Source organism: Zootoca vivipara, chromosome 17 (genome assembly GCF_963506605.1).
Source record: "Zootoca vivipara chromosome 17, rZooViv1.1, whole genome shotgun sequence".
In the NCBI taxonomy this organism is placed as follows: Eukaryota; Metazoa; Chordata; class Lepidosauria; order Squamata; family Lacertidae; genus Zootoca; species Zootoca vivipara.
In genome coordinates, this window is record NC_083292.1 from 40611441 (window position 1) to 40627424 (window position 15984).

The 15984-nt window shown below is 45.7% G+C and overlaps 1 protein-coding gene across 1 annotated transcript; it reads right to left on the reverse strand.

Annotated features, from left to right (window-relative positions):
- Positions 1–1016: 1016 nt before the first annotated feature.
- On the reverse strand, positions 1017–10707 carry LOC118078660 (SLAM family member 6). The gene is made up of 7 exons (XM_060269703.1): positions 10653–10707; positions 8499–8596; positions 7316–7660; positions 6899–7201; positions 6231–6359; positions 5993–6081; positions 1017–3168 (listed from the first exon to the last, which is right to left on the reverse strand). The coding sequence occupies exons 2-7, from the start codon at positions 8566–8568 to the stop codon at positions 2782–2784; spliced, it is 1323 nt and encodes a 440-aa protein (XP_060125686.1). The 5' UTR covers positions 8569–8596; positions 10653–10707; the 3' UTR covers positions 1017–2781.
- Positions 10708–15984: the final 5277 nt, after the last annotated feature.

Sequence of the window (15984 nt, forward strand, 5' to 3'; positions counted from 1 at the left end):
AAATGCCATAATGTTTGATTTGCACTTTCCAAGGGATCATTTTTTCAGGGTTGGCAGCACTACTCTTTGGAACTCCCTGCTTATTTACACCAGACAAGCACCGTCACTCTGCTGTTGTTAAAATATTTGCCTCTCTACCTATTAGTTCCTCTGGTACGGAAAATATGTCTCCTTCCCAAAAGAAAGTCTCTTTTGTGGATGTTTTGCCAGAGAGAAGAGTGAAAACAACCTTGCATTCCAGACCAATGTATTGTTGCAAAAGTCGGGTGCCTGCCTCTCTCTCTGCCTAGCAATGGCAAGAGCCCATAGGATCCCAGGCATCACACACGGTCTAAGAAAAAGGGTTTATTCACCTATTTACACCTTCAGTCTGCATGGCATTAGTCCAGATCTTATGGCATGGTAATTTCAAAGTGCGACAGCGCCTGCAGCCAACCTACCCAAGATAAATCTCAGTTCTTACTCTTCCTTCTTCCTCCCAGTATCCTCCTCCCCTGGCAATCTTCCCAAAAAACCCCTTCCTGTTCACACCTGGGGCAAGGAGAAGGAAGTTTTCTTGTATTGTTAATGTCATAGAATCATAGAATTGGAAGAGACCACAAGGGCCATCCAGTCGAACCCCCTGCCAAGCAGGAAACACCACTAAAGCATTCCTGAAAGATGGCTGTCAAGCTTCTGCTTAAAGACCTCCAAAGAAGGAGACTCCACCACACTCCTTAGCAGCAAATTCCACTGCCGAACAGCTCTTACTGCCAGGAAGTTCTTCCTAATGTTTAGGCGGAATCTTCTTTCTTGTAGGTTAAATCTATTGCTCCGTGTCCGCTTCTCTGGAGCAGCAGAAAACAACCTTTCTCCCTCCTCTATATGACACCCTTTTATATATTTGAACATGGCTATCATATCACCCCTTAACCTTCTCTTCTCCAGGCTAAACATACCCAGCTCCCTAAGCTGTTCCTCATAAGGCATGGTTTCCAGGCCTTTTACCATTTTGGTTGCCCTCTTCTGGACACGTTCCAGCTTGTCAGTATCCTTCTTGAACTGTGGTGCCCAGAACTGGACACAGTACTCCAGGTGAGGTCTGACCAGAGCAGAATACAGTGGTACTATTACTTCCCTTGATCTAGATGCTATACTCCTATTGATGCAGCCCAGAATTGCATTGGCTTTTTTTAGCTGCTGCATCACACTGTTGACTCATGTCCAGTTTGTGGTCTACCAAGACTCCTAGATCCTTTTCACATGTACTGCTCTCAAGTCAGGTGTCTCCCATCCTGTATTGGTGCCTTTCATTATTTTTGCCCAAGTGTAGTACTTTACATTTCTCCGTGTTGTCCCTCAATTTTTTGCTATTGTTCCTTGATGGTCCTAGCTCAGGCAGGCTGTTTGGCATGAGCTGAGTGGCACTGTGGTCTAAACCACTGAGCCTCTTGGACTTGCTGATCAGAAGGTCAGCAGTTTGAATCCCCGTGACGGGGTGAGCTCCCGTTGCTTGGTCCCAGGTCCTGTCAACCTAGCAGTTCAAAAGTACATCAAAGTGCAAGTAGATAAATAGGTACCACTCTGCTGGGAAGGTAAATGGCATTTCTGTGTGTGCTCTGGTTTCGTTGTTCCATTGCACCAGAAGCAGAAGCGGTTAGTCCTGCTGGCGACATGACCCGGAAAGCTGTCTGTGGAAAAACACCAGCTCCTTCGGCCTGTAAAGAGAGATGAGCGCCGCAACCCCAGAGTCATCTGCGACTAGACATAACTGTCAGGGTGTTGGGAGAAAACACCTTGGGGTGCCTGCAGCCCCCATTCCTCTGGACGTACTCCAGTGAGTGTAACTCTGGAAAAGGCACCCCCTTCTTCTCCAGGGCTCTCCCAGTGACCTACACCAGCTGGTGTAAGCACACTATCCTTCTGGCTCAACACAGCAAGAAGTTAGAGACATTGTGGTTCTAAACTACAAATTTATTTACAGAATATACAGACAAGCAATCATGGTGCTCTCTCTCTCAGCTCTGAGAGCAGAAGAATCCACAGCGTAAAAGTGAAAGTACAATTTTACAGTCTCATACTGGAAGAAAGATAAGCCTGTCTTCCCTTCTTAAGCTCCTCAAACAAACCATACAATGCAGTTTCGGGTCCTTTACCTTTACCTTTTAGCCTAGGATTTCCTCTGCCTGGCACAGCCCTGCAGCCTGTACTTTAATCCATATCCCAATTAATCAAAACCCTGCCATTTATTCATTGTTATGGTTTGTGGGGACCCTCCCACCCAAATCTACGCATTTCGTAAGCAGAGGCGTTATTTCTGGGCATGCACACACAGCAAAACCTGGGAGAATACACTTCCGGGTTTGCCACATTCGCAACCCGAAAATTACGTTACCTGAAGGTAACATAACCTGAGGTTGCACTGTATTGAACCAGCAGTCACAGAACAATACCACCTCTCTCTCTCTCTCCCCCCCCCCAAAGCAGGAGCAAAGGCAGGGCAGAAACCACCATTGCCCTTGCTGGAGACGAACAGCTTTGCTTTCAGTCATTTTGGTCTTCACTTTCCCTTTTTCTGGTAGTCACCCCAGTCCCCCTTCCAACAGGATGGATTCTGTTGATACCAAGTGACAGCCTTTAAAAGCTCCTGGGAGTAACTAAGCTTCCTCTTTTCTGGAAGAAATGGGTCTTCTGTGCCCAGCATTATTGAAAATAGACACCCCCCCCCAAAAAAAACCCCTTCATTACAACCATCCTTGGTTCTGTACCAAAGCTGGTTCTTTGTTGTTCTCACATTCTGCTTTAATAGGACCACAAACCTGGCCTCTTCCTGACCTTCCTTGCTCTCAAGGAGACCCCAACCGCATTCACTGGACAAGAATGGTTGCGTTGCTCTTTGGCATGGTCAAGGGACTCTTGGGACCAGTGTTCAAAGGTGCTGGGCAGGCTGTAGTTCCGGCTCAACTGGGAGCATTGAGAGGTCTTCAATGGCTCTTTCCCCTGAGGAACCTTTAATGAATTCCTTGGCAGTGGCTCCAGGAGATGTGCCTGATCTCCCATGTTGGTCTGTGGGATGCAGTATTCAACCTCTGAGGGCTCTGTTTCTGAGATTGCATAAGAACCGAGAGAAGGAAAGGATCCCCTGGGTAGTTTGGAACTGCTTGAGAAATCCTCTCTGTCTGAGTCAACCTGCAAGGGAAGAGAAAATATGAGAGGAGGGACTCTGGGGATGCAACTCCTAATAGAGTTCCTGGGCATTTGGGCCCACCTGAACCCTGGACCAAATTAAAGTCATGTCCAGGTCCAGAGTTCTCTAAGAAAGGATACCAATTGGCCTAAAAGCAGGAATCTCCCCTGCACCTCAGTCCCATCCTTTAGGGCTAGCTTTCTAGTTCCACGGGCTACTGGAGAACTTGCCATAACAAAGTCCATAAGAGAACGGGTGGAATTGCCCATTTTGAATTGACAAAAGTATGTCATTTCCATTCTCCAGCACTCAGTTATTATTTGAGATTCCAGGTTAAATCAATGATAAAGTTTGTATTTTGGGAAGAGTCCAGAACACCTGGTGATTGGAGAGTGCAATCCTGTTGGGGGCACTGGGGAAAACATGCACTGAGGGCAGAGGGCTGAATCCTCCATTTACTAGCTGGTGAGAGGAGGGTTCAATTCAGCTCACTTTAACTGTGCATGCATGATCCCCCTGATGGGAACAGGATCTTTGCACAAGCTGCCTGCCACAATCAATTTCAAAAGTCTTTTGTTCAAGAGGTTTGGGTCACTGGCCTGTTTTTGTTTTCTTTCATACAAATAATTGTTATTAGTTTTAATGTAAATACAAGAGCAACATAAATTTCAGTAACTTGTCCAGTGATGCAATCTTATTAAGTTTCATATACAGTACACAGTTCACAAGCAATACATTTATTTATGGATTGTCAAGTCAAGTAGCCTCTCCACAGAGATTCTTATGTTGTGGATGGAATAAAAGCATATTCTGTCTCATTTTATAAAGGATCAGAATGGAAGCCCAGTCTGGCCAAAGGTGTCTGTTTTTGAAGTTCCTTTAATTGCCCTTCTATGGCTAAGTAAGGAGTTCTGATAGAGCCACGTTCCAAAAGTTATTTACCCAGATTCCAAATGGGGATTTCTATAGCTTGTTTCCAGTATTGAGCTATTATAAACTGGGCTGCTGAGTTTAATGATAGCAAGGCAAGAACTGAATTGGGTGGAAGCGATTGCTGCGTAATTTTGGAAATAATGTGAAACACCTTTTCCCAAAAGGAGTATACCAACGTGCAACTCCACCATCATGAAAATGAGCCTCTCTCTCTGCAGCCTTTCCAGCATAAGGGAGAGATGCTGATGTTTATTTTGGCTGGATGTGATGGGAGTCCAGGGCCAGCAAAAGGTAATTTTAAGAGAAGCTTCCTGCAGACGAGCAGAGATGGTTCGTAGGGACAGGTTGTGCCAAATTGATTGCCATTTATTATCGGGTCCCTAGCCTATTTGAAATTTGTTTGTTGTTGCCTTTGCTGTCTTTTATATATATATATAAAATAACAGATTAAAACTTTAATAATAATTTTGTGAGTAATAAACAGAAGAAATACCAACAACCTCAGATATGCTGATGACACAACCTTGATGGCAGAAAGTGAGGAGGAATTAAAGAACCTTTTAATGAGGAAGAAAGAGGAGAGCGTAAAATAGGGTCTGAAGCTCAACATCAAAAAAACCTAAGATCATGGCCACTGGTCCCATCACCTCCTGGCAAATAGAAGGGGAAGAAATGGAGGCAGTGAGAGATTTTACTTTCTTGGGCTCCATGACCACTGCAGATGGTGACAGCAGTCACGAAATTAAAAGACGCCTGCTTCTTGGGAGAAAAGCAATGACAAACCTAGACAGCATCTTAAAAAGCAGAGACATCGCCTTGCCAACAAAGGTCCGTATAGTTAAAGCTATGGTTTTCCCAGTAGTGATGTATGGAAGTGAGAGCTGGACCATAACATGTTGGTACCTTTTAGACATTATTATGCTTATTGATTTAAAAAGGGATATGTAAATGCTTACAGAGTACATTGTAAATTATTACTTAAGATGAAGTCCGTCCCTTGCAGAAACTGTACCAGTGAAATGGGAATAACACAGACGAGGACGCCTGAGAGACTTTCACACCTCATTGCATTGGACTTTCTGCACATTGAACATTGCACTTTTTGAGCTTTATCTGTCTGTTCAGAGACATATGCATATGTATTATGTATTCCATCCCTTCCGGTTGCATATATATATGATTTAGTGCTTTCACGGTTTTTGTTATTTCTATACATCCGGACCATAAAGAAGGCTGATCGCCGAAGAATTGATGCTTTTGAATTCTGGTGCTGGAGGGGACTCTTGAGAGTCCCATGGACTGCAAGAAGATCAAACCTATCCATTCTGAAGGAAATCAGCCCTGAGTGCTCACTGGAAGGACAGATCCTGAAGCTGAGGCTCCAATACTTTGGCCACCTCATGAGAAGAGAAGACTCCCTGGATAAGACCCTGATGTTGGGAAAGATGGAGGGCACAAGGAGAAAGGGACGACAGAGGATGAGATGGTTGGACAGTGTTTTCGAAGCCACCAACATGAGTCTGACCAAACTGCGAGAGGCAATGGAAGACAGGAGCGCCTGGCGTGCTCTGGTTCATGGGGTCACGAAGAGTCGGACACAACTAAACGATTGAACAACAACAACAAGTAATAAATGCCTCCCTAATGTATCAGATGGGCGAGGGACAAATACGTTGTTGTTGTTGCTGCTGCTGCTATTGTTGTTATATACCAATTACCCCAGGCATCCCCAAACTGTGGCCCTCCAGATGTTTTGGACTACAATTCCCATCTTCCTCGACCACTGGTCCTATAGCTAGGGATCATTGGAGTTGTAGGCCAAAACATCTGGAGGGCCACAGTTTGGGGATGCCTGAATTACCCCATCATTGCTTTGCACACCGATCATCTCACCTCATCATCACCATCTTCTGGTTTGCTCCTTTTTGAGTTCTGGAATGTAAGAGTACTATACCCCTTCTTTTGCATCACAGAGTGAATACCTGTGGAGAGAACATGAAAGACAATATTGAGTTCATGGCACTGACCAATCTCTTCCTCTCAGGATGAGCAAAAGAAATGTAGAAGTATATTTAGCAGGAAGCCCCCATCTCAGGTGAGATGGGAAGAAGATCAATAGAGATGGTCCTACCTCTTCTAAGCCTTTTAAATATGATCTTCCAGCACATCCAATTCGCCATCGCCATCACCATTATCACCAGAATAACTATGATGGAAGGGATAAGCCATGGACTCCAACTCAGGAGTCCAAACTGTCCACCTGCAATGAGCAAAAAGAGTCTCTCTAAACATACTCTAATAATAGCCAGAGTGAATCTCAGAGAATTGTAGAGTTGGAAGGTACATCTAGAGTCATCTAGTCCAACCCCCTGCAATGCAGCGCTCTTTTGCCCAAGGTGGGGCTTGAACCCATGATCCCGAGATTCAGAGTCTCATTCTCAAGCTCAGCTGAGAGCAGTAGTATAAATAACAAGAGATGAACAAGCGTTGCTAATCTTTCCCATTTGAAATACAATGATTTGGGCTGTGAATGCCCTGTCATCAATTTCTTTCCTGCCCTGAATCAATTTCTTAAGCTAGGAATGGGAGGATATGGGGGGGGGGCAGCAGCAATTCACAGGATCAGGGCAGTCTTCAAGGAGTGCTGTGTTTGCTCCAATTCTGCTCACAAACATGTGAAGAGCAGCATTTATTAAAACAAACACATCTCCTCAAATCCCTCATGTGAAGGGACAGTCACAAGAACCTCCACCACAAAGGACCTCCTCTGGACAATGAAGGAAAGGATATATTGCTCACCTTCATAACTTTGGCAGATTTTGAGCAAGTCAAATGAGGCTCTCTTTTGGTCAACAGGATTGCTGACCACGCAGGTGAATTTGGAGTCAAAAGACCTGTTCCAGTAGAAGACACGGAGCTCCCTGCCATTGTCAGAAACCTGGAACTGATTCACAGCCTTTCCTAAGCCCCTGTGAGGAACCCCTGTTTCCCAGGAGACCTTGAGCTCTTTCCTTCCAGGTGTGTGGCATTGCAAGGTTACATTACATCCACCTGGAGTCTTGGATTCCACATGGTGGTCTATCTGTGGTGTTGGCACCAACTCTGTGGAACAGAAATGAAAACAGAATAAGCTTTCACCCCACCCCTACCAATGCCTGTGTAGCAAAATGGTGCTGATCCTATTCCATGAGCCAAACACTGAAAGCAAAAACTTACCATAAACAGTGAGGCTGAAACGCTGTTCTTGAAACTGTGCCTTAGTAAACCAAATGCGAGTATTGTAGATTCCACCATCATCCAACTCCAGGTCTTTGAGCCTTAGTGTTGTCCCTTCCACCAAGTCTAGCCGTTGTCCAAACCGGTCAGGGGGACTTCGGTACGCCCATTTCCCATGTCTGAATTCCCCCAGCCAATAGTCTATGCCATGCCTTTGGGGCCGAAAGTCCCATTCAATTTTCTCCACTGTTATTCCTAGAGATACATTGGCAGGAAACAAAACTGATCCTCCCAGGATTCCCTTCACCTGATGGGTTGGATTCCCCACTGCATGGCTTAAAGTTTCTAATGAGGGGAGGGTGGTGGGGGAAGAGATACAAAAAAAAAAAGGGAAAAAAGAAGGTGAAAATTAGTACCATTAACATTTTAAACTCCTTATCCATCCTCCTTCATAAGGTCCACAGAGCAGGTTACAATAATTTAAAGTTCAGCATTAAAAAGTAATAGGAAGGGTCCTAAAATGATATTGCAGGTGTCAATGGTAGGGGAAAGGGATGAATCTTCGGCATATAATGGAAACTCTTCAATGAAGGTGATGGGTGCACCTCTGTGGGGAGAGACACCTACAGTTTAGCAGCCAGCCACAAAGAAGGTTTTCTCCTGGGCTGACACTCCCCCCAAATGTTTGAGGGAGGTGAAACTACCAAGAGGGCCCCTTCTGCTGGTTTTAACAGCTGAGATGGTCTACGGGGAAGGAAGTAGTCTCCCGGGTATTTGGGACCTAAATCAAAGGATGTTTACCATTTCCAAGATTAATCTGAACTGTTGCTGAGTTGTACATTGACCCACTTGAACTGCTCACTCTCTAGTTAAACTAGGCATCCCCAACCTTCGGCCCTCCAGATGTTTTGGACTACAATTCCCATCATCCCTGACCACTGGTCCTGTTAGCTAGGGATCATGGGAGTTGTAGGCCAAAACATCTGGAGGGCCGCAGGTTGGGGATACCTGAGTTAAACATTTATTACATTCTCCTAGCTGTCCTAACAATGTGGTCCTTTCCTGTAGGAGAAGGGCATTGTTACAAGTACAAAGGAGGTACATAATTCCAAGCAAAGAGCAGTGGAGGAGGAGAAAGAGTGTGAGAGCTCAGGGTGCTTCTATGTGGTCTAGCAATGCACACCTGCTGTACTCCTGCCTGTGTGCCTGTCAAAGGTTTCTGTGAAGATTAGGTGTTTGATTCTCACCAACATCAGCAACCTTTCGGAGTCCTGCAAAACCCTTGCAAAGAAGAGAAACAGTTGCAAATGTGCAGCAACACTTCCCGGCAGTGGAGACTGTTCCCTGAGGGTGAGTGGGGCACTGCCTGCTTCAGGCTGTTCTTAGCCAGTCCCCACCGGTCTTCTTTTTTCATATTCAAACAGCCCTGGCGCTGCCTCCTCCTTAGTATCTGTGTTATTCTTGTAGCACTAAGTATCTCAGGCAGAAACAGAACTAGAATGAGTTAGCTCTACCTATCATTGACTCTGGCGCCCCCTACCGTTGGGCACTCTAACTGCCGCCTTCATCTTATGTGCAGATTGTCCTACAAACTGAGCTCAATAATAAAGATCACTGTGGCATTGCCCCACTCTCACGGGAAACTGGCTTCTAGTGACCAACAGTGATTGTTTTCTTTAAAAAAATGTTTAGGGCTACTCTCATTTTCCTATTCATATTGAGATAAGGCCCGCAATGAGGCCAAACTTAGATTCACAAAATGTTTAGGGGCATGCGTAACCCTGCATCCACACAGGAAAAAAAAATACTGGTAACCAATAAAGCAGGTTCTCCCCTTAAGGAGAGCATGGGTTGCGGAAGGGTTAACAAGACATCCCCTGGTTTGTTGGGCGGGTCAGTTTGGATGGCCACTGGGTGTTTTGTTGCTGGGGAAAATGTTATGTTGCAATTTATTTGATTGACAGCCACAGCCTATATATACTGAGCAAGCAGCTTGCGGTTTCACTTTTGGTGCTTGCAACGGATCTCCCTCCCTCCCTATATTTAGGGGTTTTGTTTGCGCATGACGTTGCTGTGCCTGTCATGGGGTCGTCCATTACTTGCGTGTTGAGGTACCAAGACTTCCCACCAGTAACTCACACTTCACACAGAATTTAAGTTTAAGGTTTTTTGGCGTTAATTTTGGCCACAACTTTATTTAAATACAACTGAAGTGAGTGGTTGCTTAGGCATTGGTTCCCCAGCCATCTGTTCCCCGCCTGGGACAGATCGGACTCCCCTAGCGTACTGGGGAAGCCAGGATAAGTAAGCACCCTCTGAGAGGCCGCCAAGCCCTTGACCTCTCTCCCAGATGCTCCCCGAGGCTCATGCACCAGGGGTATGGACCAACATGTGGAGCCCCAGGATTCCTTTAACGCAATACCCCTAAAGGCAGCAGAAATTTTGAGTGGCAAGCCCAGCCAAATCTGTACCCCTCCACCATCCAATTTGAACCAATGCCTAACCGCAACCTTACAAGTTGTGACATTTTGCTATGTAGTAGGCAAAAACCACAAGGCACCAGCCAATCAGCCGAGTGGCAAAATTCCTACATGACAGGCACAGCAACATCATACACAAACAAAACCCCTAAATATAGGGAGGGAGGGCGGGAGATCCGTTGCAAGCACCAAAAGTGAAACCGCAAGCTGCTTGCTCAGTATATATAGGCTGTGGCTGTCAAACAAATAATTGCAACATAACATTCTCCCCAGCAACAATACACCCAGTGGCCATCCAAACTGACCCGCCCAACAAACCAGGGAATGTCTTGTTAACCCTTCCACAACCCATGCTCTCCTTAAGGGGAGAACCTGCTTTCTCTCTTGATTGGAATTGATTGATATGCATCTGTTCCTCAATGAACTGAGCCGAAAGTGGCTCACAGCAAACTTTCAAAACATCAAAATACAGAGCATTGGAAATACAAATGTACAAAATACAGAATAAATTGAAATAAACAATTTGGCAAACACAGAATAAATTCAATATTGCCCCCCACACACGCACACAAATTGAAACTTAAGTACATAGATACAAAGCATCACAAAAGTTAATGGACAATGAAGTTTCTGGCCCTAGTCTTCCTACACTCCAGGCAGCCTGGCTTAAATGCAGTTCAGAGGGGAGGGGAATATGGCATACAGCTGGCTCCCATATCCTACTGCAGAGGAGTCCGGCAGCTGCAAGAGGCAAATGTCAGGGAAGACAATGATGGTCAGTCTGTTCCCCAGCCTCCTGGAAACACCAGCTGCTGGCGCAGATCTTACTCTTTAGGACAAAGCAATGTGGGACTTACCCAGAAAGTACAGCAACATTCTGAAGAGGAAACGTCTGCAATAAAAAGCCATGCTTGCTTCTCTACGGAAGTGTAACGCTGGGTGTGGTTTGTAGGGGAGGAGTAGAATTGTTCTCTTTGCAAAGACTGGGTAATAACAAAAGTCTTGTGACAAATCTGGGCAGAGCCAAAGCAATGAAAAATGCAAGTAGCTTTTGCAGACTGAGGAAACTCTTACAAATTTAACAACAACAAAAAGCATTATAATTGCCCAGATGTTTATTTACTTGAAAGAAGTTCAAAGAAGCAAAACTCACATGTAACTAAACCCCAAAGGAATGTTCATTTGCCCCCAAACTCCAAAGGTATGAAATTAACTCCAGAGGGGAAATCAGGAACATCAGAACATCAGATCCTGTCAGTGGCTCATCTAGCCCAGTGATGGGCAACCTTTTGATCTTGGTGCGTCAAAATTCACCCAAAAACTGAGCATAACTCGGGTGGTGTGTCACTTCGAGAGAAAAAACCATAATTTCACGATATTTATAGTTTAAATAACAAATATGTATGAATGTAATATATAACTGTATTTAATAAACCAAAAACTAATTATTTAACCAAACCAAACCAAAAAACCCTTATTTATCACAAAGTGCCCAGAGTTGTTGAGCTTTTTTGGGGGGAGCTGCTGACCAAAGTTTTGGAGGGTTTTTTTGGGGGGGTGCAAAAGTTGCTTTGCTTTTTGGGGGGGAATGCCCCAAAGCTGCTGCGCTTTTTTTGGGGGGGGGGAAGAGAACAGAAATAAATGATGAATAATATACATTCGCTGAAACTTACACGCAGCACCGACATAGTCTGCGAACATAGTAACGAACGCTGTTACACCCAATCATAGTCTGCCAAAGAGCCAGAAAAACAGCACAGAAAGGGTTAAAAAACCAATCTCTGGCTACCAGCAACAACAACAACCAAGGATCCGGGTTTTAACAGCGGAGACAAGCTGTAGCGGAGACAAGCTGTAGGAGAAGCGGAAGAACAAATGGGGGGGGACAACAACAACAGTGCGAATGGGCCGATGGGGCGCGTGCCAGCAGTGAGGGCTCTGCGTGTCACGTCTGACACGCGTGTCATAGGTTTGCCATCACTGATCTAGCCTGACATCCTGTTCTTCTCACAGTGGCCAGCCAGACCTGAGCACAAGAATGCTCTATCCTTCTGTGGTTTCCAGCACCTGGTATTCAGAAGCATTGCTGCCTCCAGCCGTGGAGGCAGAGGGGAGCCATCCTGCCTAGTATCCCTCACAGCCTTCTCCTCCACAAATGTATCTCATCCTCTTTTCAAGCCATCCCGGATGATGGTCATCACTGCCTCTTGTAGGAAGATGCCTCTTCCATGGGTGGTGGGATCGTGGTAGTTAAGAATATAGATCAGCACATAGATACTTGGGTGTGTGATGAACCATGGGGTGAACGAAGGTAGTGGATGTTGCTCATTGCCTAAATGCCCTAGCAGACAGTGCTGGGGAGGAGTCAGTGAGCACAGTGCATGTTGGCACCAGTGACATGGGGAAATGAAGTGTAGAGGGTCTGGAAGTCCGTCAGGGCCAAACGGACAAGCAGAGCAGTGTGGTCTCCGTGTGTGGATGACATGATAGTGTTTGGAGAAGGAGTTTGGGTTTGTTCTGCACTGGGGAACATTCTGGGGCAACCTGGGCCTGCGCAAAAGGGATGGGCTCCACTTAAACAAGGACTGTTTTATTTTAAAATAAAAAAGGTGACAGAGCAGCTTTAATTTTTTTGTGGCAATTTAAATGTGGGTGGCTGAGAATGAGGGAGCGTAAGTGCAGGGGCACCATATAGCCATTCAGAGAGAATTTAGGCAGGAATAACCAGCAGCACAAATATAAGATTGGGGGGGGGCACCTGGCTTGCCAGTAGTACAAGTGAAAGAGATCTAGGGGTCTTAGGAGATCACAAGCTTAACAGGAGTCAACAATGTGATGCAGCAGCAAAATAAAATAAAAAGCTAATGCTATTCTAGGTTGCATCAACAGAAGTCTAGTGTCCAGTTCAAGGGAAGGAATAGTCCCACTCTATTCTGCCTTGGTTAGACCACACTTGGAATACTGTGTCCAGACCTAGACAACACAATTTAAGAAGGAAATTAATAAGCTAGAACATGTGCAGAGGAGGGCAACTAAGATGATCAAGGGCAGGCATCCCCAAACTCGGCCCTCCAGATGCTTTGGCATTACAACTCCCACCATCCCTAGCTAACAGGTCAGGGATGATGGGAATTGGAGGACCGAGTATGGGGATGCCTGATCAAGGGTCTGGAAATCAAGCCTTATGAGGAACGGCTGAGATAGTTGGGTACAACACTGTGCTTGATCTCAGGCTGGGGCTGGGAGAGTCTGTCGGTTCCCAAGGTGGAACCAGTGGTGCAATAAGCCAAGTGGTTGAGCCAGAGCCTGACTCTGGCAGCTCTAAAGATGAGGCCAGTGCTGCACACTAGAGTGACTGACAGGGAGCCTGGACAGGACAAGGGGAACCCTCCCCACTAAGACCTCTCATTGAGCTCCCCAGGGTCTGTCCCAGTCTAACTGGTCCCTCTGGGGGATCCTGCATGGGCAACTCCTCCCTGTCACCAGCCTCATCTGTCTAGCGCCCCAATCCCCCTGACCCACCAAGGTGGTTTGGGCCAGAATGTGAATGCAGTGGTGGAAAGGAGGAGAAAGTCTGGTGGGGTGAGGGCTCTTGTCAGTGGAATGTGAGCCCTCAGGAGGTACCAAACTACATTGACCCTGAGATTCCAGTGGTGGTGGGGAGCTTTTAGGCAGGGGGGCTATTCTCCAGTTGACCCCAGCAATGTCAGTTACTTTCCTCTGCATGACAAAGCAAACATGCATTCTGGTTTTCTTACCCAGGGACTTACACCCAGGGAAGAGAATGTGGGAATGTTCAGGGAGGCAGGAGAGGATATATTGTTTATTAATATCCTTCCTAACTTGCACTAGCAAGTTCTATAACTTAGCAGACTTTTACATTCCCCTTTTAAACGCACAGCAGGTAGCTGGTGGCAGGCTTGTTTAACCTCTCAATATTAGATTCCTGGTACGTTCCCTTATATCCCTCTTAAAAGAATAAACACGCCACAATCTTGTGTAAAGTATATAAAATAAGTTTACTCAAATCATCAGTTCACAGTTGGATCCCTGAAGGCAGACTTAGTTACAAAGTATATACATGTGGAGCTATCCTATATGGAGACAATCCCTGTGTGCATTTCTAGATAAAAGTTGTTGCTCCAATGGCGGAGGAAGTCAAAGAGGGAGTGTGTGTTGCATGCCTTGCCCTTTTGTTACCTGCACAGGTAAGGTCACACCCACCACTAGTCACATTTAAGAGGAAGGATGCTCCAAGCCAGGGGAAAACATGGAGTTTTCGAGTGGCTGGACCAAACATTCCCTTGCATGTCCACTCTAGGAAAACTAGGAATGTTGTATTTGACTGCTACTTATGTATCACATCCCACAGAGAAGATCAATGGACCAAAGGAGAAAAGAATCACATGGCCTCTGCTCACAAATTTCATGAATATTTCTGGCCAGGAACATAGGGAGCCTCAGGTGTGGCTGCTGCTGGTGGAGAGTTGATTTGTCCTCATTGGTACAGCAACAGGCTCCTGCTTTTATTCCCACACATAAAAAATGCTGCAGGTCACAGCCCCAAAGCTCCCTCTAAGAGGGAAATAGTTGGTAGTAACTGATAAGCTTGTCCACAGTCATCCAGGCCGAGAAAGCTGTGAGCTAAAAACAGGAAATGGGCACCAGGTGCCCACACAGAGATTCGGAACTTCAGTGAGTCAGTTGCAGGTCTTATATTTTACACTATGATGATATGAGGCATTATTTTTTCTGTATCTATGTTTAGCAACCCCCTGTTTCTTTTTGCACTTAGTTTGAATCATAGAATGGTAAAATCTCCCAAGGGTCATCTAGTCCAACCCCCTTCAATGCAGCAATCTTAGCTAAACCATCCATGACAGATGAAATCAACACTTGTCTGAATTTTGCTTTGCTGTTCAGCAGCTGATCAATATGTACAAATATGCATGTACTGGGAAAATGTGTTCGCATCAGTGAAGGATTGTTTTGTAAGCATTAATCATAAAGTGTACAAAGCAATACAAGGATTAGTGAAAATAGCACAAAATGTGTTAAACTAAGCAAAATTGTTTTGCTAAAATGGAGTGGGAGGGGGGACCCCATGGACCCCAGGGAAGGTCTCTGTAGGCAAATGTGCCTCCAGGGTCTCTAGCAAAGCTTGAGGGGTTCAGGGGGAGAGCAAGCCACTCTGGGGTGGATATGAGTGGTGCTGAGCCTGGGATCCTGCCCCACTTCTTATTTCCCCCGTTCAACTTGTGACTCTCTCTGTGTCTCTCTCCTTTTGAAACACGACACCTGGAGAACTTCTCCCCCTTGACACAAAATACAAGTCCCAGGTTCTCAAAAACCCTCCCCCTCCTCCCTCATCCAAGACCACAACCACATCCCACAGTATGATGAGGGGTGAGGAGAAGAAGCAAAGAAAGAACAAAACAAAGATAGAACCAAAGAGCAAGAAGAACTGGCTCATGTATAAATGTCATGATGTTTGCTTTGCACTTCCAAGGGATTAATCTTTCAGGGTTGGCAGCACTACTCTTTGGAATTCTCTGCTTATTGACACCAGACTACACCGTCACTCGGCTGTTGTTAAAATATTTGCCTCACTCCTTTTTAGTTTCCCTGGTAGGGAAAATATGTCTCCTTCCCCCAAAAAAATCTCTTTTGTAGATGTTTCACCAGGGAGAAGAGTGAAAACAACCTTGCACTCCAGACCAATGTATTGTTGCAGAAGTCGGGTGCCTGCCCCTCTCTCTGCCCAGCAGTGGAGAGAGCCCAAGGGATGCCAGGCACCACACAGGGTCTGTGTTCCTTTGTAAAATGGAAGACATGACAGAGAGTGGTTGAGTTTTAAGGAAAAGGGTTTATTCACCCATTTACACCTTCAGTCTGCATGGCTATTAGTCCAAGCTAAATAGGAAAAGAGAGGCAAGGCAAGGCAAGGCACCTGGTTTGAAGGAGCCAGAGCCCTGTGCTTTTTGCAGCAACAGGAAGACTGAAGAGGAGTGCATCTGCTTCTGGTTATGAAGCTGTTCCTGAGATTCCTTGCACACAAGGAGACCCAGACCGTTGGACCATCTTGATCCAATGCAGATGTTTATCTCTCTGCCTCCCCTGTTCCTGATGTATATCTTCACTCACCCCTTCTTGCCTGTGCTGTTTCCATCAAAAGCAAGGCTGAAGAGG

Excerpts from the sequence above, each read along its gene's own strand:
- LOC118078660 (XM_060269703.1), bottom strand. The coding sequence starts at position 8,568 with ATGTTGGTGAGAATCAAACACCTAATCTTCACAGAAACCTTTGACAGG. Across the intron at positions 7,661-8,498 it reads CACAGGCAGGAGTACAGCAG|AAACTTTAAGCCATGCAGTG; the intron begins GTGTGCATTGCT and ends TCCCCTCATTAG. Across the intron at positions 6,360-6,898 it reads AATCTGCCAAAGTTATGAAG|GTGGACAGTTTGGACTCCTG; the intron begins GTGAGCAATATA and ends TGCTCATTGCAG.